The following is a 22,206-nucleotide window of genomic DNA, read 5'->3' on the forward strand; positions in this document are numbered from 1 at the left end:
GGCCCAGCGAAGCCTGAATACGAACCCATTATGCCAGCTTGCTCTCTTGGTCAGGAGACAGCCTCTGCAGGTCAGAAAATGCCTGTTTCCTAGTCTGACCACCTTGGAGACGTAGTTGGAGGGTTGATCGTGGTATCCCATACTCCAATGAGGCTCTCTTTTGACTCTTGCCGTTTGAGATGTCCTCGAGAGCCTGACGAAACTGATCTTCGGTATATTGAGGCATTAGATATAGAAGAAGTTATGTGCAAAAGATGAGCCCATTTGGACGCGAATTGAAAATGTTGTGATAGAAGGAGGTTGGGGGTGGGCATTGTGTTGTGGTGGATTTTCGCGTTTTTGTGGATGCCAGAAACAGGGCGGAGGGGGGGGCCAGGAAGTGGGTATGTTGACTTAATTTAAACCGTAATTTCAACACTCGAGATGAACAGGTTGAATCACTTCCTGTACAAGAGCTGTATGTATACTTGTGCTGTATTCTTGAATTCCCAAAAGTCACTCCAACTACTTCCACCAGTGTGCTGACCTCAATTCTATCCCCAGTGTAACTTCAATGCTCTCTCTGGCGTGATCTTCCTTGTGCAGATGGCGATTCCACGGCGCGCATAAGGAGATGCTACCAAGTTCCAGGATGCAATGGTCTTCTTGCTAAGAGAGAGCTGCTGAGTGGATATCACACAAAGCTGTGCCGAGCCATTTAGAACCTTGTAGCTGAAGGCCCAGCTCTTACCTTCGGAACCTCGCGACAATATTTGCATCTTTTCTAGTAACGGCATACGCAAAGCAGCTCGGCTTGCTTCGAAGAGGAGGTGGTCAAAAGTTGATAGATTGGGGTCCAGGCCACCAAAGTCCGTTGATAATTCCAGCCATTTGAGGGTTTTCCAGGTATGGAAGCCAGTCGATGCTCCAGCAAGATTTTCCGGCACCTCCCTTGACGCGTGTCGAAAGAAGTCCTTGGCGTCGATAGCGTTGAATATCAATAATTCTTCGAGCTTATAGCTTGCATCTACCGCAGATGAGACGAAAGCGTCATTAATGGGTTTGGAGGTGTGAGGCCCCCAATGTATAGGCAACGGCTTTTCCCAAATGTGCACTCGTTTGCCCGAAGTAGCATATCCCGCGCATTCGAGCAAACTCCGCATTGCTTCGTCGCGATCAAAGTCTTGATTCCGTGGACCAACAGCTCGCAATGGGACGTAGTGGATCCTTTCGAGACAACATAGGCTTGAGAAAACTCTCGCTAACGCGGCTCTTGAAAGACTCCTGAGACCAAGATGCCATACATGGAAAGTTTTAACAATGGGAGCCCGTGGGGGCTTGAGAGCCCCAGAAATAAGGTGTAGCAAGTTGCCGAGTAGACGTCGTTTGGACCTTAGAGATAAAACACGGGGTGTACGTTGAACCCCTCCTCTGGGACGGACCTTTCGTGCAGGGTGATCTGCATCGCTTGGGGAGCCGGCGCCGAACCCGAGCTTGATGCCGCCTGTAGACACGTCACTCGTCCATTTAGAAAGGGAGCTGAAATTTTTTATCCAGCGCTTGGGAAAAGATCTTGTTGTTTCCTTTGATCGTTTTCTTGGTCTCCTGTTTGTCAAATTTGTTGATAGCGTCATATTTCTCAAGACATACATAGAGCCGAATTTCTTTGACGAAATTTCTGCGGTATCCATATACGATTCGATCCATTTCATCTACATCGGGGCCGGGGAGTGAAACTTTAATGCGGCTAAAGTTTTCACGTTCGAAGAAACCTTGCCATTCCCAGGAAACACTTGCCCACATGGAGTAGTCATGCTTCTCTTTCACCCTCTCGAGCTGTTCCAGAATCATCAGGCGAATCTCAGGCGGCAAGACTGTCCACATACAATGGTGATTGATTTCATTGGCGTACAGGGTGTACCTCGTATTGGAACGCAGCTTCATCCTTGCGTCGTTGGTTGATCAACAGGTCAGCTTGTCGAGATAACGGTGGGACGCGGGGAGTGGTTTCGTGGTGGATATCGTGCAATATCTGTCGACAGTGTTGGAAAATATGTATGTTGCATGCAAATTACGAAGCGCGTGGTACGTTAAGACCCAGGTCGTTCTTTCATGTACGATCGAGGAGATCAATCTCCTAAAGTCTTCGTTACTAATACTTGCCGCCTAATGTGGCGAAAACTGCCAAGGTAGGTCTCTAGGCAAACCTAGAATCTAGGGGCTTAATCTTTGCAAAACTAACCGGTAAGCATTGTTCAACCACAGTTACTTTCTACTACTTCATCTATGCGAAGGAGGGCACCGTGTTGCTGGAGCTGATAGCCGAACTCAAAATGCCAAGGTAATCCACCAACACATCGTCATCCTTGTGTAAATCCTGCTGAACCCAAATGGACTGTATCGTGTTCTTGACCGCCTGTATACTTCGTATCCGGACATCCCTTTGGGTTCTCTCGATTAAGTTGATGATGCCAATTCTCTGTTCATCACGTTGTGCCTCACAAGCAAGAATCAACAAAGGAAAGAAGTGCTCGCAGCTGCATGACTGAACAGGTCCCGCGAAAGCTGCCTCCACCAGAGTATCAAGGTTCGCAGGGGGTTCCCATGGGCTCTGCGAGGCCCGCACGAGATATATCTGTGTTGCCATCTGGTACAGCTCCACAGCGAATGCGGCGTCAGGGTCTGCTGTCGATGGGATAGCTGTTTTAACGGAAATATCCCGCACCCTTCCACCAAGGTCCTTTAGGCGATTTTGGTAACTTTCGTTCTGACTTCGGGGGTCTCGTTGGTCCACCAGGGTATCACAAACCTCGGAAAGCAAGTTGAGAATTGCATAAGTCGGATTTACAGGGGGTATGTTCTACACATTCAACGATTAGGAGGAAGCTATTGATGGTCATGATGGCGGAGCGACATACGGGTCTGTACCTCGTCAAAGGGGGATACTGGAGACCTTGCAGTCTTGAATGCTGCTTTGTCGACGTCGATGGAATCAAAGATTTGTGGCGCCAATGATGCAAAGCGAACCGAGATTGGGTTTCATGATAGTAAGCCCAGTCCAACAAATGGCCAACGCCGCTGTCGTGCGGTTCGTCCTTTAGTTGTGTGGCGTGGATCATGTCCACAGCCCCCCATGTGTGCCAAAGCCATTCGCCTGAGCCCTCCGAAGGTTGCATGATCTATTAAGTGAATATTGAGCAACGAGGTCTAATGCAATAGGGACTAACCCTTTACTTACCTCGAAAGCACCGAGAACCATAGATGCGGCTACATGCTGCGCCGCTTTCCCGACATGCAAGACCAAGGCCTCGCTCGTTACTGAGGCTGACAGATAATGAATCGCCTGTATTTTCAGCTTAACAGCTTGCTCATTGAGCCCATGCCGGTGTAGTGAAGCATAGGCAAGTAACGCATGGAATAGAGCAAGTCCGGAAGTTGTGTCTCGTGCCAGTGCCATGCTCATCAGTGCGTTTCGAATTTTTCCCGTATTTTGACCAAATGTAACTAATGACCTGTAGGCAAAGTTTTGAACTGAGACTGTTGTCAATCTCAAAGACCGGGGCCAAATGTCTCTTGTTCTTAAGCTTACAGTGATGAAACAGGTCTGGGTCCATATGAACGACTCCAAGTTGAGGCTGCCTCAGGAGTCTCGGGAACGACGGAGTTGTATGGCATTGCTGATTCTGCAGGGAGGAGTAGCCATACAATTCCATGTCATGCGAAGTTGCGTTTACGAAAAAGGGATTGACAGTAATCTTGTTCGATGTGCCAATGGTCATCATTGCCGGTGCATCAATACCCTTGAGTGCTCGTTTCTTATCGCCTTCCCTCGGCCACGACAATCGAAGTTCGTACCCCTCGCATTCTCGCTGGGATCTGGCACATTTCATGCAGGTTGGTAGAGCTCCATCACATTGAATCTTACGAGCTGAAGAGGCGTCGTCAGCAAAGTCTCACATGGCTTCCCGCGTCACTGACCTGTACACGTCCAGCAGCACTTTCGTGTCTTCATCGTGGTAACGGATTGGCCAGCATCTTCTGGCAAGACTTCACTGGTCACCGTTGTCGGGTCAAGTCGGTAGACGATGCAGTTTGTGATGTGCCATGTCAACCCCCTGGATTTGGGCTCGGAGAAAGTTGCTCTCGATGGGTCGCTGACATTTAAGTAGTCGCATGTATGATGTGGGCAGGTAAGACCAGCCATTTGTAAGCTATCCCCTAAGCCTCTTCAAGATGCATTACGAAAGGATCCTCGAATCCTTTCCATCTATCACTTACCCCACAGGAAGCAACTTTTATCGAGGCTAAGAGCTTTGTGCATCTTGCCGCTTGTCCGTTTTGGGCGATATGCTTACTTCGGACTTCACTCTCATCCGTCAACTATTGCGAGAAACGCAAAGGTTGGGCGACGGCAAAGCCTCAGTATGCGTAAGTCACTGGGCATTATGAATCAAGGGAAGAGGCGTCCCGGCTGTTATAGAAGCAAGTCAACATGGCTGGCACTTGGATATAAAATAATCGCTTCGTCCTCGCATTGTTGAGCAGTAATTCACTACACAGACACATCCAAACAACAACACCATCATCTATCTGCTCCCACAATAGCTTCATATTCAGCCGATCATCTTTCAGCTACAGACAACATGACTACCTATCTCATCACTCAGGCAACTGGACAGCAGAGCCGCTCGGTCATCTCACACCTCCTTCAAGCTGGCGCCAAAATCCATGCTGTTGTTCGCGATCTTCAGAAAGTCCCACCCAGCTTGCAACACCCCAGCATCACCCTCTTCCAAGGTGAAAGCAGGAACTTGGATGATATCCTCCAGGCAGCCCAAGGTTGCACGGGAGCTTTCCTGAACACGTTCCCATACCCAGGCCTGGAGGCCTTGCAGGCCAAGACCATCGTCGAAGCATGCCAGAAAGCCGGCGTCGAAAATGTTGTCGCAGCTACAACCCACGGCACAGGAAGCAAAGACTTCTGGGATGACGGCATCATCAGGGAAATCCAGCTACACCAGTACTTTTCCTCCAAGGCAGAAGTTGAGGAAATCGTCCGGGCCGGAGGATTCAAGTCGTACACTATCCTCCGCCCGGCTGTCCTCCATTTCGACTTCTTCGTGCCGGGTGCTTATGGAAACTACCCTCGACTCCCTACACATGGAGAGATCGACGACGTTCTTGTCAATGGTGCTCGAGTGCCTTACACGGACGCGAACGACGTCGGCAAGTACGCTGCGGCAGCCCTGCAAGACCCGACCAAGTTCAATGGTGAAGAGATCAACATGGGCAATGAACTCTACACCATGGAGGAAGTGCGTGACATCCTTGTCAAGGTTAGCGGCAGAAAGGTAGGAGTGACTAAGAGAACTGCCGAAGAGCTGGAAAAGCTGGGCATCAGCGTGTTTGGCCAGAAGTTCCATATAATGTCCAACGTCAAGGATCTCAGCTGGACCACTCAGTCTTCCAAGGATGTTGGGGAGAAGTTTGGCATGCCCTTGGGGTCAATCGAGGAGGCCTTGCAGAGAGACAAGGCTCTACTCCTGGAGTGTTTGCCTGAGAACTAGTCTCATGAAGAGGTTAGTGTTGGAATAGGCCTACATTAGGCAGCAAGAGGTTGCTGCCGCGGTCCGTTCCAGCCACGGTGGTCCGTGTGGCTCAGCCACACGAGGGTGGTATACCCCAGACTTCCTGCCGCCGCTGGCACCTGGTTAGACTTCCACTCAACAACAACAAGAACAAGCAATATCACCACTACAGTCGGTGATCGTTGCTACCCACGATACTCGAGTATTTTCCTTTTCCACCTGTGAATCCAACAGTTAGATTTGCCGAGTGGGTAGTCTGTGGACAGTAGAGTATTTGTAGTCGTCAACTTGTGTGAATTTGAGAATTAGTATGTTCTGCTTAGTTAAATACTTTACTTTACATTTTAGGTTGAACTTGATATTACAAAATTGATGGTCTCGTAACTGCCGTGTATGACATGAAGTTCTATGTTTGCAAACACCTCGACAGCTTTCCGTGAATATATTCATAAGTTTCTCTTTAGATCAATAGTCGTTCATCCCAACTTCCCAAGCCGGCAAGCACCAAAATGCCCCGATCCCTCTTTCAAGTTTGTTGGTTGCATCATCGCCATTAAAATAACTAGTGTAGCGGGGTCCGGCAGCGGCGCAGCCCCGCAAATACGGGTCCGTGGATAAATCAAGTGATTTACTTTGAATTTAACCGTAAACTCAGAAAGCACATCATGACTAGTAGCACTGAGACAGTTGAACAAGCTCTTTGCAGTGCCCATTGGCCAAACAGAAAGAATCGGATGAGAGGTAAGTTGATCGTATTTTTCTGTGGTATTACTACCAGGCACTTTCAAATGCTACAACAAAGGTCTCAAGCTTCGCCAAACCAATCGAGAAATCACTCCATCATCCAAAATGCGGCGGGCCTGCCAAGGAGGGGGGATACCAAAACATGCTGCGATAATCTAACGATGCCGGCGTACTAACCAATCCAAGTATCGTCTGCCGGCACTTCCCCATCATGTTTGTCGTTGTATGCGGGGAAAGTGGATATAAACAGCTTCCAAGGTTGTAGATCACCACTCCGAAATCCAACGCTTCGGGTCAATGCTACCCGCCAAAATGTAATAAGAAGCGGCTACCTGCATCAGCCGGTGGGATTGGGGTACTCGGTGCTCTTAGTTCAGCTGTCCAATCTGAACATCATGGGAGTGCTTCAGAAGTTCGCCATTGGCCTCAGCGGCGCCGTGAACCAATGTCTGTACTAATCTCGCCGAATCTTTGCCACAAGTAGACACGGTTGGGCAGAGTGTCATCTGGTCACCTAAACTTTATCTTGACCATCTCGCAATGCTGCTGTTCGCTTTGGATGAGGAATGATCTGCGATATCTCCTCGCTTTTGCTTAGAACTCACATCTCGGGCTCAAAACTAATTGGGTAGACATGATTTACCTGATTGAGTCCACTTAATGCGGAACCACATATTCAAGCGAGCTTGCATTTAGACGTGTCATCAATGTGATCTAATCAGGTACCGTGGGTCGCATATGTAGCTGTTGAGTCCCCAACAGGCAAGTCACAATGGCGAATGAGACCCTCGAAACACAACGTCTTCATCTTAATCCGCGCGTTCGCTTTCGCAATGTTTCACAGGGATTCTCGTAAACGGCCCGTCACGCCGAAGTTGATCTTAGATTCGGTGGGGAAAGTCTCGAGCTGCAGGGCTCAGAAACACAATGTGACGACCTCAATCATCAATGGACTGCCTGCCTCAGGCTGATCTATCTACTAGGCAGAGAAAAACGGCCGAGCAAATGGGCACCTCTTGATGAAGTCTGATTCTGGCGTAACAGTTTTGTTGTGTGTCTTGGCAGGAAGGAACCAACAAGTTGCGATGTAATTGCAAATTATTCGAGAACGCTCCCGCCTCATCCTCATGGTCAAGATGATGTTATCACTGAGCAGCCTGGACATTGTAAAGTTGAGCAAAATCTACATTGTTTTGGACCGGCGGTATGAACTAAGATATATGAATACTATTCGTGGCTAATAAGAGATACGCCTAAAATGCCTGAGAGCTATGTAACTTGTAGTCTATGTGTAGAACTTATATGGAAGTGTCGTATCGAGTATGGGGAGATGGAGATTTGCTGGGCAATGATTCCTGGCTCGCGTTCCGTGCAATGTCTGAGGAATAGATTCAACGCCTGGCCGGCTTCAGGTAGGCATTCAGAGGACCCTTCTCCCAGAGCAGGTAGATCTTTTGCCTGCTAGCCCAGTCGCGACTGTCGTCGGCAATCTTGAGGTCAAAGTTCCACAACATGCGGGCGACAATGAGGCGCATTTCGACGTATGCCAAGCTGAGTGGATAATTCATGTCAGCAATCGTCCACCAAAGTCCGGAGGTTGAACTCTAAGGAAAACTCACTTTCTTCCAATACAGTTGCGAGGTCCAACATGGAACGGCTGGAAGGCCTCCTTGTCATCGCTGGCGAACACGGGATCCTGCATCCATCTCTCGGGGTGGAATCCAAAGGGATCGCGGAAGTTCTTCTCAGAGTGATACATGGCCCACTGGTAGACGGAAACAGTTGTCTGCGAAGACCGATTGTCAGTTTCGGTCACATTACGTTAGAATGCTGTCAGTTCTACTTACGTCTTCGGGCACGAAGTGATCCGCGATAGTCGCGCCTCCCTTGGGAACAATGCGAGGCAGACCGATAGGCACAGGAGGGTACAAGCGGAGCGCCTCCTCGAGGCATGCGAGGAGGTAGGGGAGGTTGCTGACGGAAGTGAAGTCGATCTCGCTCTCTTCCTTGAATGTGGAGCGAATCTCGTCGGTCAACTTCTTGTGCGCATCGGGGTTCGTGAGCAAGTAGTATGTTACACCGGAAAGTAGTGTCGCCGTAGTCTCGGAACCGCCAATGATGAGAATGCTGCTGTTGGCCTTGAGCTTCTCAAAAGTCATGTTCTGTCAAACAGTGTCAGTCTTTACACATCCCTGAAGTCTTGAGGACTTTTCGCAACGTACCCAGTCTTCCTTCTTCTTCAAGAGACCCTCAATGAGGTCAGGACGCGAGCCCAAATCCATGCGACGTCTGAGCTTTGCCTCGGTAAACCCCTCGTGATGTGCTCTTTCGCGCTTGGCCTTCTCAGGGACCATAGCCATCATCAACTCCATGACAAAGGGGTAGTGCTTTCCAGTCTGCAAGACAGTGCCCAACCGCGCCATCTGGAAAATTGCGGCAACCCAAGGATGGTAATCTGAGCCGTCAAGACAGCCAAACGATTCACCAAAGGCAAGATCACCGATAATGTCGAAAGTGGTGTAGTTGTACCATGCCGCAAGATCCAAGGGCTTCGCGCCGTCATCGCCGTGCTGGTGAAGTCTCTGGATGAGCAGGTCGACGTATCCCTTGATCATGGGCTGCTGGTCGCGCATGCTCCTCTCGCTGAAGCCGTGGGCCAGGGATCTGCGCAGAACAGTGTGCTCCTCGCGGTCTGAGCTGACAATATCGGCGGGAGCGCCGGGGACGGAGCGGTAGAACTTGAGCGACTTCTCCATCTCGGCGCCGCCCTGGGTCTTGTGGCCCATGATCTCCTTCCAGGCGCGGGAGTCGTGGAAGGCGAGCTCATCGGGGGCGATGCGCACGACTGGACCGTACCGCCTGTGCAGGTCGAGCATGTCCAAGGGAAGCGTGCCGGTGAGGAGCTTGTAGCAGTACGGGATGCGGGATGTGCGCATCCATATCGGGCCGGGAAACTTTCGGAGAGGGTGGAGAAAGAGGCAGTAGAATGCTTGGGCGAGCTGGTAGGCGACGTACTGTGCATCGGAGAGAAAGTTTGTTAGATTGCGGTGTTCGGTTGTGTAGTGTAGCCTCACGGAGCTGAAAGAATCAAGCTTTCAAGTGCCGGCCGGGGTAGAGCGGGAGACGGGGGACTTACAACGCCTACTACCAAGCCAAGAGTATTGACGAAACCAAGTTCTAGTAACTTCATGTTTGCGAATGGATTCGGTTCTCTGCAAAAGCCAAGATGCCAAAGAGATGGGAAGGGGAATGGTTGAAAGATGCAGAGTTCGAGAATGAGTTGGCAACCAGACCTCGAATATCAGCTCATGGCAGGGCGTTCCATCGAGCTGGTTTTATTCTCAAGTTCAGACGAAAGCGAGTTACGAGTACGATAAAGAAGATGTCTAAGCCTTAAAGGCGGGGAGGGGGTTTGTGTCTTGCTCTCTTTTCCCCATGGCATCATGGCAAGGCGGCGGACTTTTGGGCAGCGTTTGAACTTGGTCTTGGACGGTTTCTCTCAGGTCCCATCTTTTTTTTTGCAAAGGAATGGCGTGTGACAAGCGACCCTCCATCTCCATCCCATGGTTGTCCCGCCCCCAGTATGCCATGCTTTGGATTCCTTCTCTATCCCTTCTGCGGAAGAAACTCGAACCCCACTCATGGCGTTTCACTACAATTACCGACATGTCGAACAAATGGTAACCGTCCTGGGCGTGGATCCTCAAGGGCAGCCATAGGGCAAGTCTTGCAACGTTGTCGTGTAAAGAAAAGGGATCGGTCTCGTGTTCGGTCTCGCACTGGGGGCCCTTCCATCGCGGTCGTCGATCGTTTGGCACCGTGGACGGGGTGCTCCGTGCCATGCGTGCTGCGTGCATAAGGGGGTGGTGAAAGAGGAACCGGGAACACTGCAACGGTTCAGTTGCCATCAAAATGTCTTGGGATGTGCCAAGTTGCATTCTGGTGGATTTGACGAATCACAAAGCCATAATTACGATGCCGCGGCAGCTTTACTGCTTTTACGCGGGGATCTTGGCCGTTGAGTGGGTTGTTTTGGGGTCCGTCTTGGCTTAAGCTAACCTCGAAGTTCGAACCCTTCCCTCCACCGAGTGCCCATCCGAGGATTCATTACTCGTGCTTTTTGTGGTGTGTGTGACTGTGTGTGGTGTGTGGGGGGAACAACCATGACGAAAGTCGAGACGCAGGCGGACTTGTCATTGGAGACCTGGCGAGTTTGCTGGTTCGAGAGATGGCCGCAGATCAGTACGACGTCCCGTCAAGCTGGATGAACCCCCAATCTCTGCGACGGGTTTTTGGATGACATCGACATCCCGAGACCGACCCCGAGATGGGCTTCCCAAAGATCGCCACAGGCAAGTCGGTCGTGGCAGTGAATGAGACATCGCAGAATGGCAATAACGCATTGCTGACTTGCTAAGTCCGACGAAACACCTGATGAGCGGAGTTTCTCTCTACCATGTTAAAGTAGTTGAAGAGTGGCTGGATGAGACGCATAGCACTAGTTGACGATGACCATTGACATCTGATGATGATGATGATGATGTATTTAACGGCTGGTAACAAAAGGACGTGCCGGGCGCTATGCCGACATGGTCTATGCTAATCTAAACTATGTTACAGGCTACCGTCTTCACCTAACGTTCCTGTTCAATGACTCGGGCAAATTTCGGAAAAGAAATTGGTCTCCTCTATCCATTCGCATAGAAGAGAGGCTCCCTTAGCAGAACCTAACAAGAAATCAATGCTTGCTTTGGCCATACGTTGGCGGAGGTAGCGCGGTGTAGCCTTGCGTCCACGCTTGCAGAAGTAGGAATGGACTGGTGTCTTGGGTTTCCCACAGCTGCAGTTGAGCAACGCATCTTGATGAGCGAATCTCTCGTGGTATGCTGCAAAGTCTCCATGATGGGATCTTGCTGCGTATAGCTTTCCTAGTAAGTGCCGAGGGAGGCGGAGTTCGGGCGGCTTGGGGTGAAGAATTATCTCGAGGTCGGCATATTGCCGAGGGCATTGGGACAGCCATTTTCTGGCAAAGGCTTGGAAGGCAGCTGCTTTAGCTTGCCTTTCTAGGTGCGCTAATGAGGGCTGTGGTTGTGATTTTGGGATTAGTTTGCAGGCTTCCTTGGCTAGAGCATCCGCTTCTTCATTTCCTGGTACTCCCGTGTGCCCAGGGCACCACCAAACATAAACCCTGCCGGGGGTTGTCCAGCTCTCTCTTTGTCTCCGAGTCCAGGAGGAAGAGAGCCTATTGAAGGCCCTAAATCTAGCCTGGCTGCTTCCTGTGCTCTGGGAGTATAGTCTAGCCGCGACTGCGAGGTTGTCGAGGCAGATGTGGACGTTATCTGCCATACGAGCCGTAGGAGCCCGGGTGGCTTCCATCAGGCCGTGATACGCAGCATGTGCCTCCGCGTCATACACCTCAGTTTGGGAGCCGAGTGGTTCGGATCCGCGGAAGATCTGCCGTGTAGCTTGGTACCCTACCCCCATTGACATCGCTTGGAGTACGAAAATTCACAACCTTTACGCAGCGCGGGAGTCGGGAGTGATTAGTTAGTACGACCCACAAACTTTCGGGAATTAAGCAACGCCTCGGAGGACAGAACGAATCCGGGATTGAATGATGCTCGGCTTTACCCCTTGCGGTTACCTCTGTATTGGTATCACAGGCGTGATACATTTCCTCATGAGGGTGTATCTTCGGCAACAATCACGTCGATGTCCGTGATAATTGCTGTTGTTCTTGTTCTTCCTGTTGGGCAGCGATTATCAGGTAGGGGGTCAATGGGATGTATTGATGAGTATGAAGAACGAGTGGCTATGGGAATATCCCGACTATCTATATAGTGAGTGGAAGACCCTTTATACTGGCATATCCTTGGCAAACTTAGTCATGCTTGTGTAAGACCATATTGTTTCATAGGCATAGTGTGACAATCGTTGTAACGAGTGTACTGGGATGGGCCTGACACTTCCTATTTACATTGTGGGCAGGGGTCGGTCGAAGTAGGTGGTGACGGCCTGGGTGGTTGCCCCACCTTAACCGGCCGTGGTGACTAAGCCAGTTGTCCCACTTCGCCCAGGGCAGGCGCCAGCCAGCCCACGATACCTGCCCATTGCTCCTTATCACCCTTGCCGTTCCGACACTCTGGGATTGTTAGCTGTGCCAAGTCGGGGGATTGACGAGCCTGATCTTCCGCATCAAGATATTCTGCCCAAACAATTGGCCAACGGATTTCTGCTGGGGGTCCCGTGGAGTTTCGCCTGATCTGCAAGCAAACAGCAGGGTCCCGGCCAGGACTTCCCCACGATCGGTCCGGTCCGAAGACCTTCGGCCGACGGGCCCTCTTTTGCAGCAGATACAGGCCCTCGATACTGATAGTGAGAGAAAGTCTTGGCGCAATTCATGATGGGCAGGAAACTTTAGTTTCAAGAGCTGAAAATGAGGCTTTCAAGGCGCCATCGAGTGTTTGGCATTATTGCAGCATTTACAGCTGTCAACTCCCCATTCGAATTGCACACCGTGCTGACCAGAATCCGCTGCTTGTCTGACCGCAAAATATTCCCCCAACGATGGATCGAGTGGCTTGCAGATTGCTTGCCGGCTATCGACGCCAGTCCGTGAGACAATATCTGAGCTGCAACATAAGACGACGCCTCCTGCTGCATACCTACAGTTAGGTTATGCTCCTGTAAACACTTGATAAAGTCCGGCGTTCGTCCACTCGGGAGCATGCGACTACCCCTCCTTTTCTCAACTTTTGTCTCCAGCTTCACCTTCCGTAGCCGCTGGTAAGCCCCTGCGAAAATACGAACCAAACGTTGAGCGACTCGCTGTGTTGATTGAGGGCGTCTGCCTCTAGCACGCAATAGAGTCATCATGCTGGACATTGCAATTGTTGGCGCCGGACTCGCGGGGCTTACGGCAGCAATCGCGCTCCGGCGAGCAGGCCACTCGGTGACGATATACGAGAAATCATCCCTGAACAACGAGATCGGTGCCGCGATCAACGTGCAGACGAATGCTTCGCGTCCGCTGGTGGCGCTGGGTATGGATCCGGTCAGGGCGAGGTTCGTGATGGCCACGGACAGCCGACTCATGCGGGGGGATACCTTGGAGGTGACCCACGAACTCAACCTAGGGTCCATTGCGAATAGTTACGGGTCGCCGTGGTACTTTGCACACAGGGTCGATTTGCATGAGGAACTGAAGCGGATGGTGACTGCAGCTGATGGCGGCCCGCCTGTGACATTCAAGTTGCGGAGTGAGGTGACGAGTTATGTGAGTTTGTGTCACCTAGGAATCTGACTCTATGCAGAGACATCGACGTGCTGACGGTGTTTCCAGAATCCCGAAGCTGCCAGCTTTACTCTTCGAGACGGGACAGTCATTTCTGCGGACCTCGTGGTAGTGGCGGATGGTATCCACAGTGGCGGCGTCGAGGCAATTCTGGGGTCACCCAATCCCGCGTTCCCAGCGGCACAAGACAACTTTTGCTACCGGTTCTTAATCCCCATGGATTATGTGCTTTCGGACCCCATCACCTCCAAGCTATATAAAGACGCAGCTGGAGGCTTCAGACTATTTCTGGGGGACGGGAAGAGAATCGTCACCTACCCGTGCAGAGAGTATGTTGATCAGCCGGCATTGCCCACCGAATCTGCGACTGACGTGATCTAGTGGTGAGGTGCTCAATTGCATTGCTATCTTCCACAACGAAGCTGATTCTTCTAGCAAAGAAGGTAAATATGTTTTCATAAGCATTATGGTGGCATGCAGGTCGAGGCCACCAGGGGCAGCTGTGCTCCGATTTGCTGGCTGGAAAGAAACGAAGAGCTAACCTTCATTCTCAGACTGGCACAACTCTGTTGACAAATCCCACTTACTGAAGCTTTTTGACGACTTTCACCCCAGTGTGTTGGCTCTTCTTCGGTAAGTGAGGACCTCAAGCAACGCAAGTCTTGGCGGCTGACGGGTTTAACAGCAAGGCAAACGAGGTGAAGCAATGGCCTTTACTTTATAGAGCCCCTATACCCAAATGGAGAAAAGGTCGAATGATTCTCATTGGGGATGCAGCACATCCCATGCTTCCGCGTAAGAGATTCATTTCCGGTCTTCTTTTGCCCATTTTGTCGCGCCTTTACTCACATACTGCTTGTAGACCAGGGGCAAGGAGGCGCGCAAGGCATCGAGGACGGTGTTGCCCTCGGCGTGTGTCTATACAACACAACTGCAAAAGACCATGTAAGAGAGAGACTGGAAGTATTCGAAAAGATTCGCAGAAATAGGGCTAGCGTGGTCACCATCTTCAGCAACGCAGGACAAGACGAGGCGCAGAAGATCAAGGAGGCTGCGTCAGAGTTCATACCTGTCGAGCGTATTCCTAGTGAGTCACGGCCTAATTCCTCGATGTCGTCGATGCAAATACACACATCTAATCGAATTGAGCAGAAAATCCACGTGGATTTTATGATTTTCATTTCAGTTACGACATCATGGAAGACGCGGCTGAACACATGCGGAAGCTCGATCCCAACTTCAAGCTTCCCGATGCGTTCCTGCGGAACGAGCCAGGAAATCGAGCGTTCTTGTGAGCGTAGAGGAAGCAAGAGATGGGATCCATCAGGGGATTCAGTCGTGGATGGACGCGGCCTGTTTTGTGAGGTTAAAGCTATTGATAATTTTGTTCACGGGGTACTTCCTTCCACTTACTCAACGCACGCTAGTCAAGGTACCTTGGGATGTTGGATATTGAAGGAAGGCAGGACGGTAGTAGGTACTACTTGATAAATCCCAGAAAAGAACCAGCTTCATTTTTGACAAAGCAGGAGAGGTTTGCATCGCTCATGCCAATTCTGAAAGTCGTCGTGGTGGTGGTGGTGGTGGTGGTGTTGGGTGCAGCCTCGGGTTCTTCCTCCGTTTCTTTGCCCCCCTTTGTCGCATCAACGTCCGGGCAACATTCATATTCCTGTATATCCTTAACTCTGGCTCTTCCTAGGGCTGGCCGTATTTTCTGACTGAAGCATCGCAGTCGGTAACTTTCCACGCCATCACCAGATATCTCAGCGAGAGCGGCAAGCTTCTCGAGCTCTTCCATTTCGGATCACGAATGAGGGCGGGTGACCTGACGACCTGTTACCATCATGGATCGCACAGCCGACAGATGGAACGAAATTTCACCGTTGCTCCGGTTTCTTATTGTCATCGGAGTGGTCGAGACACTTGCCACCATCCTATATTTCGGCGTCACACTGTGGTACCTGGCTAGACACAAAAAGCCGATCGATGACGAGAGCGTACGTCGCGTTGCTTGTCCATTCCTCCCACTACATTACTGACCCAAGTACCTTTTCTCTTAGCAGCCCCGTACCAGCACCAAAAGGCTACGCTCTGCCCGCGGCATCGTCGTGGCAATGGACAAGGTGAAGGAACAAGCCCCGCTAGCTCGTGTCGTCCTGGCCCCCGAGCGAAGAGGAGGTCCTAGGGAAGAAGCTTGGAAACCGATCGACCTTCCATCTACACCCTCCATTACAGCAGCTACCCCGTGGTATGCCGTTCCAGAGGCAAGTCGCAGCAGATACTCGCTCTCAATGATGGCACTCCAATCGTACGATCGGTCTTGACTGTAGGCGATACAACTGCGGTGGGAACGCACATGATGGATGGGAGGGACCCTGACGAAGGACGGACTTTCTTCACTGGCAGTGGCAGGCCTACTGATACACTCTACGACTTAGTAGTATACACTCTCCACCACTTTAGCTCCTGTCTTCCGCCCGTGACTGTTGTTCCGGTGCGTAGACGCGCTGAACTGCGCGGTCGTGGGCCGCCTTGAGCAGCACCAGCTCGCGTTCGTGTCTGCTCCGCATCTCCCTAGCATCGGGAGGCAGCATCGTCTTGTACAGAGTTTCTCTCGCCTTGACCTCGGTACAGCGTGCCAACACGATCACGCTTGCCAGCCATGCAGCAAGGAACGCGAGGAATGCTTTCTGTCCCATCAGCCAAGAGTCCAGGCCGAAGAAGTGCACCAACAGCAGCGTCACACTCAGCAGGCATTGAGCGATGGGCAACGCCAAATCCACAATGGGCCACACATTGGGACCAAAGGCGCCTCTATCCTTCATCTTTTCTTCGTAATTCATCAGTTCGTTTTTCCACTTGAACTCGCATTCGTGAGCTGATTTCATGTCTACGAGGCGCAGATGGTATGCCTCCGTCGCGTATACGATACGCGAGTGCCGTTCTTCGTACGAGTTCTTTGGCTCAGCCCATTCGGAGAAGAGGGCATCGAGCTCTGCTTTTGCCTCGCGGACCAGTCGAGCTCGCCGGCGAGGCGTATCGGGAGCCTCGACTCGGATCCCTGCGGGTACTACTTGAGTTGGTGTTGATGACCTCGTCCTTGATCCTGATAGAGGAGGCAAGGTTTTGTCGGTTTCGATGGTTGGAGATTTCCCTAAAAAGTCTCCTGATTCGTACTCGGTCGGGTCCGAATCTATTGGGTGTGCTTCATAATCGTCGTCGGACCCATAATCGCTTTCACCGTCACTCTCACTCCCGCCATCCTCTTCCTCGTCCTCGCCCTCGTACTCAACATCGTCATCCTCACTCTCCTCGGCCATGAAGCTAGAGCCAAACCGATAGGGGTCCTGGTCAGCGCTCTGACGCGCAAACATTTCGCAGATTTGGATCAGCGCGTCAACGCATCTCCTGTCCAGCTGCGAATCATTCTGCACCTCCTGCTCCCTCTCGCATACCCTGCCGATCGTGTCGATGCACTTGTTCACAACGGCAAACTTTGCATTCTGCTCGGTCGCGCTCGCCGAGGTTGACGCAATCGCCGCGCCGGCCTGTTGCTTAGCCAAGTCCCTCAGCTCCTCCAGCGTCTCCTCGACCTTGTCCAGCCGCTCCACCACATTGGAAAAGCTCCCCACCGATTCTGTGGGACTATCAGGCTCCTCCTGCTCCGGGACAGCCTGCGGGAATGACGCGAAGCACATTTGAGGCGCGTACATGGGCGAAGGCGCTGTATGCGGTCTCTTTGGCGAGTTTATCGTGCCCGGCGATATTGCGCTCGCCGGCGACATGGGCGATATGGTGGTGCTTACTGATGACCGCCTTTGAATCTCTGTCCAACCTGCCACCATGCGCTTCATAAACGCTGCCTGTTCGGGCATGAGCTTGACGACCTCATCGGCTGCACTGGAAATAAAGTCGTCCGGCAGGAGAACGGGGCAGGTTGATGAGCGGCGGAATGGCGGCATGGAGACCGCCGTGGATGGGCGGCTGCTGTAAGTCGCCGTGGACGGACGGCTGTCATTCTTTTTTTCGGTGCGTTCTGACTCGGAGGTTGTGTCCTGGAGCTGCTGTTGCTTGTAGGCGTCCACCTCGTCAAAGTAGCCGTCCAGGCTTTGTGAAGATTTGCGCGATGAGGCGGGCGTCTCGATACCGTCGTGGCTCTCGTCTTCCTCATCCCCCTCTTCCTCGTCGTCGTACTCGTCGCTGGAGAACATGAAGTCACCGAGTTCCTCTGAGAGTCGTCTTGGTGCGAGGGCGGGGGACCCTTGTCGGGGACTGGCTGGGAGATCCCTCATTGTGCTGTTGTGTTTTGATCTGTTATGTGTGTAGAGTTGATGAGATGTTCAAAGGTCTCAAGTGAGGCTCCGGTTTTGAGAATTATGGATGGGTGAGTTGTTGCTTTGCGTGGATGAACGCTGTTTGAAGTGTTGGTCTTGGTCAGCTCCCAAGTGGGCGCTGGTTGGGATGAGGGATTGCGGATTGGCGGCAAGGGGTGTGTGTGGTGTGAGTGAGGGAGGGGAGGGACCCTTGGCGCGGGGTGAGTGGGCTGGGGGGCTGGCGGTGAGTGAAAAAAAGAAAAAGGCCGCACGATGGTCAGTTTGCGTTGCTGCTAAAGGCTGAAATGGAAAGTTGCCTCTCCCAAGGACCCAAAGCACGATCCTTTTTCAAGATCTCGGGGACATTTGTTACGATGAAGGAAAGGAAAAAGATGAGATGGAGCGATCTATAGAGCTAGGATGAAACCTTTCGGAGACGGCTTGCCGTGGTGTGTGGTTGGGTGCAGTTTTAAGAAAAGCTGCAGCCGGAAAAAGACTAAAAGACCCAAAAGACCAAAAGGAAAAGAGCAAATGTAGTTAGTTAGTATGTAAGGTAAGGTGAAAAGGTATGTATGCAAGTCTTGCAGATGCGCAGAAGAAGGTGTTTCCGATCGGCGGTCAAGATAAACTTCGGTCAAGACCTAGGCACGGACGGGACGTCCATCCACGAACATGTGGGTACGGAGTATGGTTGACGAGACTGAGAGGTCAAAGGTATGAATGGATGTATGAGTAAGTGAGTGAGTGGATGGGGTAGGTACAGTAAGTAGACCAGAGAGGGAGGCAAAAGAGTGGGATCCAACGCAAGAGAGAGACGAATGATACAAAAGAAGAGCGAGAATGAGGGATAGCGCGCCTCTCGAAAGGGGATATATCCCAAGTCGAATCACGCGAACGAAAGGTAAGGAAGGGAAGGTGAAGATGGGCGGGTTGCAAAGAGAAGGGCAAATCGGCCGTTGGCACATGCGAGTTTGTTTGTGTGTGTGCGCGCATATGGATTCTGCAGCACGTTAGCTGGGGAGGGGGGTTCGTTCCAATTCGTAGGTTTGGGTGGTTCAATTCGTTCTGGATCTGGCCCAGAGTGCGAAAGAACTGACAGGGGTTTGTTTCCGCATCACTTTGGGAGACTTTCGAGAGTCTGGGCTGGACATTGCAGTGTCTGTCGGTCTACCCGCCGTCCATCGGTCGAGACCCCTCCGGCCGGTCACCAAGTTTTCCGGATCGGAAAAGGGAGATTCAGATTCAAATTCAAATGCGTCAAGTATGGTTGCCCGAAGAGAGACTTCAGTGTTGTCGTCAAATGTCGTTACCCACTGATGTATAAATGCAATATCGTATTGTACAGACTTTTTGTCCAACCCTTGGAACCCTGCCTGATAAAAACCCAAAAAAACCAAACGACGGCCAGCGATGGCCAGTGGTATCATAATCTTCGTTGATGCAATTTTTGGCCATCTTCCATCCTTCTCTCTCCCTTTTGTCGGCGTCCCTCTGATCGGTGACTCTCCCTCCTCAAAAAAAAATAAAAAATAAAATAATTTGTCTCCATAAAGCGCGGCCCAAAGCCCACCTGCATGATGCCACGTCAAATATCCCCTGTAGCTGCAGCAAAAGGGCAGCAAAAAAAAAAAATTTACACTGTAGACAAAAGCCATGGACCCCTCCTCGGCTAGGAAACAACGCCGCAGCCGCCGTGCTATCCCCCCCCACACACCGCTCTCTGCCTCCCAAACCCAGCCACCTCACCGGACGAACCATCCGCGGCGGGGATCGCTTGTGCGCTTGCACACGCGTGGGCGTGGGCGTGGTACGGTCAGGGCCTGGCAGAGAGGCACTACGGAGTACGCACGCGATGCCTTACGTCGGGTTTCAACTGTAACCGTACTGGATCCCAAGACCAACTTTTGGGTTGTCGCCGCCAAGGGGGCCGCCCACCCGCATCTTCTTGGTCGGGCTCACCATATCCGATCGTGCCTCTTGACCATGACCGTTAGACCCACCCCCATTGAACTTGCGCTTGTCCGCACCACTCTTAGTGATGCCAGAGAACAGCTTCGCCTGGAGTCTGGCGCTCTTCTCTGCCGGTGCCGGTGTGCCGTCGCGAGAGCCAACGGAGCTGGCCACCTCGAAGCTCTCACGGGGATCGCGGCGCAACATCTCTGACGCCGCCTGGCTTGCTTGGCTCTCGTAGACGTCCTCGTCCTCTTTGCCACTGCCGCCGGGGAGGGGACGACGAGCACCACGTGAGTTGCGAGACGCTTGCGAGAGGAACGAGGCCGATTTGGCGACAGACTCGAGGGCCTGACGGGCAAGCTCCTCATTGTCGTCGGCTGAAATGGTGCTCTCGCGGCTCTTGCGTGCGCGCTCTTGAACCCGCTCCTGGATGGCCGGTGGCGGCGTGCCGGGAATCATGGACGAGTTGGTGTACCTATACCGAGGCTCGCTCTGGGGGACCAGATTCACAGAGGGCAAGAGGCCAGACTGCTGCTCATGGCGCTGGGTGCGGGAGAGCGGCGTCGTTGGCAGGGCAGACAGAGACTGTGCGTTTCGAGTGTGCTTGGGAGGCATGCGGGGCGCGGGTCTGACCGCGGTTGTGGGCGTCGAGGGCGCGCTGTTGTTGTCCTGGCTAAGAGCCTGCAGCAGAGCCGCAATGGGCTCGGGGCCGTGGTCGCGGTTGACCACCCTGGCCTCACGGGTTGCCGACCGAGGCGTCTGCTGCTTGGGAGTCGCTCGATGAGGCTGCTGCGGAGTTGAGACGGTGGCCTGCTTGGGTGTCATGGCACCGTGAAAGATTCCGCCTGGGCTGCACAGCATGTGAAAGTGTTCCCGATTCTCCCGGATACGGTTTAGGAGCATGTCGCGCTCCTCTGTAAGACCGATGATCTCTTCTTCCTTGTGTGAAATGACCTTCTTGGCCATCTTGACCCGTCGAATGAGACCTTCGTTCTCGTCGGTGGCCTCTTCATACCACATCTTCATCTGGAGATACTTCATCTGCGCCGACTCTGATGCGGCGCTGAGTTCGCGGACGGCGTGGCGGGAGTATTCTGCTGTTCTGAGGGCCTCGATCTCTCGCCTGGTCATCTCGTGCTCAACGGCTGCCCTCTTCGCATCCTCATCGGCCTGGAGACTCAGCAAGTTGTACTGCAGCTTGTGGTGTGCGGCCTCCATCTTCAACTTGGCGTGTTCTGCGATGCTAGCCTGCATCATGGCTCGAAGTTCGTCTGCGGTGGCTTCGACGACCTGCTGGGGGGTGGGTGGCATGTATTCGGTGCCGAGCCCTCCATCTCGTCGTACAGTCGTGTTGTGGCCTGTGGCAGGCGGGGAGAAGAGAGCAGATCGTTGGGAGGCGCCGTATGCGGTCTGTAGGGCGCCGTTGCCCGTATGCGCGAGCAATTGTGACGAGGGCGGCGGGGTCAAGGACGAGGGAATCACGGCGGAAGAGCTCAGACGATCGTCGTTGACTTCGGTCTTGAATGATTGATTGGATTCGGCGGGCGATGCGGGAACCTCAGTCGAGGGGAGTGTTACTTGTGACGAGTTCAATGCGAGGACGTCGTTGTCCTGAGGTGTTGTGGGAACGGTCGTGGTGTCTTTGGGCTGCTGGGCCGCAGCATCGGGGGCGGTGGCCATGATGGAAGTGGGAGCGATAGTTCGAAGCGAGCGAGCTATGCTTGAAATGCGATCGGGAAGATGTGTATGTTGGGTAATTGATTGAAGCAACAAGAGCGCGGGGTAACTGTATGTGCGACTCTAGTAGAGTAGTGCCGGTTTGGGAGCCGGAGGTGGATGAGTGCGGAGAGGAGGCGTCGCGTTGAGAACCACGTCAGCGGTGGAAACAAGGCAGCGTGGATTGGTTCAGAGAAGCCGGCGATGACAGAACCACAGAAAGACGATGGATGGAGCGTTGGGTTCGATGCAGAGATATAGAGACGAGGAGGCGGGGGGAGGAAAAGGAGAAAAGAGAGCAAAGACTCCTTGGTGGTGTCTCTGTGCTCAACCGAACGCTCTTTGTCTGCCGCACGGGTTGACTGTGGAGGTGTGTAGTGTAGTGTGTGTATGTATGTGTGTGTGGTGTGGTGGTGTATTGGCGATGGTTGGTGGGCGGTTGCTGTGGGAGTAGATGGAAACGGAACGGCGCACCCAGAGCACGAGCCAGCGGAACACCAAAAAAGAGACACAATCAGCGGACGGCCGGGGCTGGGAAGACGACGGCTCGTAGACGGGAAGACGAAGGGGGACGGGAGCTGGGCCGCGAAGGGAAAAACCAGGGAAAAAAGGAAGGCTG

General features: G+C 52.5%; 6 protein-coding genes across 6 annotated transcripts; 2 read left to right on the forward strand and 4 right to left on the reverse strand.

The window, feature by feature from the left end:
* Nucleotides 1-2,093: 2,093 nt before the first annotated feature.
* On the reverse strand, nucleotides 2,094-4,122 carry BDP81DRAFT_438102 (fungal-specific transcription factor domain-containing protein). The gene is made up of 5 exons (XM_060591287.1): nucleotides 3,958-4,122; nucleotides 3,569-3,907; nucleotides 3,218-3,510; nucleotides 2,898-3,158; nucleotides 2,094-2,839 (listed from the first exon to the last, which is right to left on the reverse strand). Exons 1-5 carry the CDS (start codon nucleotides 3,989-3,991, stop codon nucleotides 2,264-2,266), a joined length of 1,503 nt encoding a protein of 500 aa, XP_060440208.1. The 5' UTR covers nucleotides 3,992-4,122; the 3' UTR covers nucleotides 2,094-2,263.
* Nucleotides 4,123-4,405: 283 nt separating this feature from the next.
* On the forward strand, nucleotides 4,406-5,578 carry BDP81DRAFT_383268 (NmrA-like family protein). Its single transcript, XM_060586930.1, has one exon. It carries the CDS (start codon nucleotides 4,623-4,625, stop codon nucleotides 5,544-5,546), a length of 924 nt encoding a protein of 307 aa, XP_060440209.1. The 5' UTR covers nucleotides 4,406-4,622; the 3' UTR covers nucleotides 5,547-5,578.
* Nucleotides 5,579-7,702: 2,124 nt separating this feature from the next.
* Nucleotides 7,703-9,501, reverse strand: BDP81DRAFT_330274 (cytochrome P450; the record flags this gene model as incomplete). Its single annotated transcript, XM_060585387.1, has 5 exons — nucleotides 7,703-7,862; nucleotides 7,931-8,097; nucleotides 8,159-8,473; nucleotides 8,534-9,325; nucleotides 9,448-9,501. 5 exons carry the CDS (start codon nucleotides 9,499-9,501, stop codon nucleotides 7,703-7,705), a joined length of 1,488 nt encoding a protein of 495 aa, XP_060440210.1.
* A 3,355-nt stretch (nucleotides 9,502-12,856) lies between these two features.
* BDP81DRAFT_438105 (FAD dependent oxidoreductase) lies at nucleotides 12,857-15,131 on the forward strand. The gene is made up of 7 exons (XM_060591288.1): nucleotides 12,857-13,587; nucleotides 13,654-13,934; nucleotides 13,987-14,048; nucleotides 14,160-14,238; nucleotides 14,291-14,400; nucleotides 14,468-14,692; nucleotides 14,758-15,131. The coding sequence occupies exons 1-7, from the start codon at nucleotides 13,186-13,188 to the stop codon at nucleotides 14,898-14,900; spliced, it is 1,302 nt and encodes a 433-aa protein (XP_060440211.1). The 5' UTR covers nucleotides 12,857-13,185; the 3' UTR covers nucleotides 14,901-15,131.
* A 933-nt stretch (nucleotides 15,132-16,064) lies between these two features.
* On the reverse strand, nucleotides 16,065-17,897 carry BDP81DRAFT_330425 (uncharacterized protein; the record flags this gene model as incomplete). Its single annotated transcript, XM_060585399.1, has 1 exon — nucleotides 16,065-17,897. One exon carries the CDS (start codon nucleotides 17,895-17,897, stop codon nucleotides 16,065-16,067), a length of 1,833 nt encoding a protein of 610 aa, XP_060440212.1.
* Nucleotides 17,898-19,787: 1,890 nt separating this feature from the next.
* Nucleotides 19,788-21,551, reverse strand: BDP81DRAFT_330313 (uncharacterized protein; the record flags this gene model as incomplete). The annotated part of the gene is made up of 1 exon (XM_060585391.1): nucleotides 19,788-21,551. One exon carries the CDS (start codon nucleotides 21,549-21,551, stop codon nucleotides 19,788-19,790), a length of 1,764 nt encoding a protein of 587 aa, XP_060440213.1.
* Between the last annotated feature and the right edge of the window lie 655 nt (nucleotides 21,552-22,206).

Source organism: Colletotrichum phormii, assembly GCF_030913505.1.
Source record: "Colletotrichum phormii strain CBS 102054 chromosome Unknown BDP81scaffold_25, whole genome shotgun sequence".
In the NCBI taxonomy this organism is placed as follows: Eukaryota; Fungi; Ascomycota; class Sordariomycetes; order Glomerellales; family Glomerellaceae; genus Colletotrichum; species Colletotrichum phormii.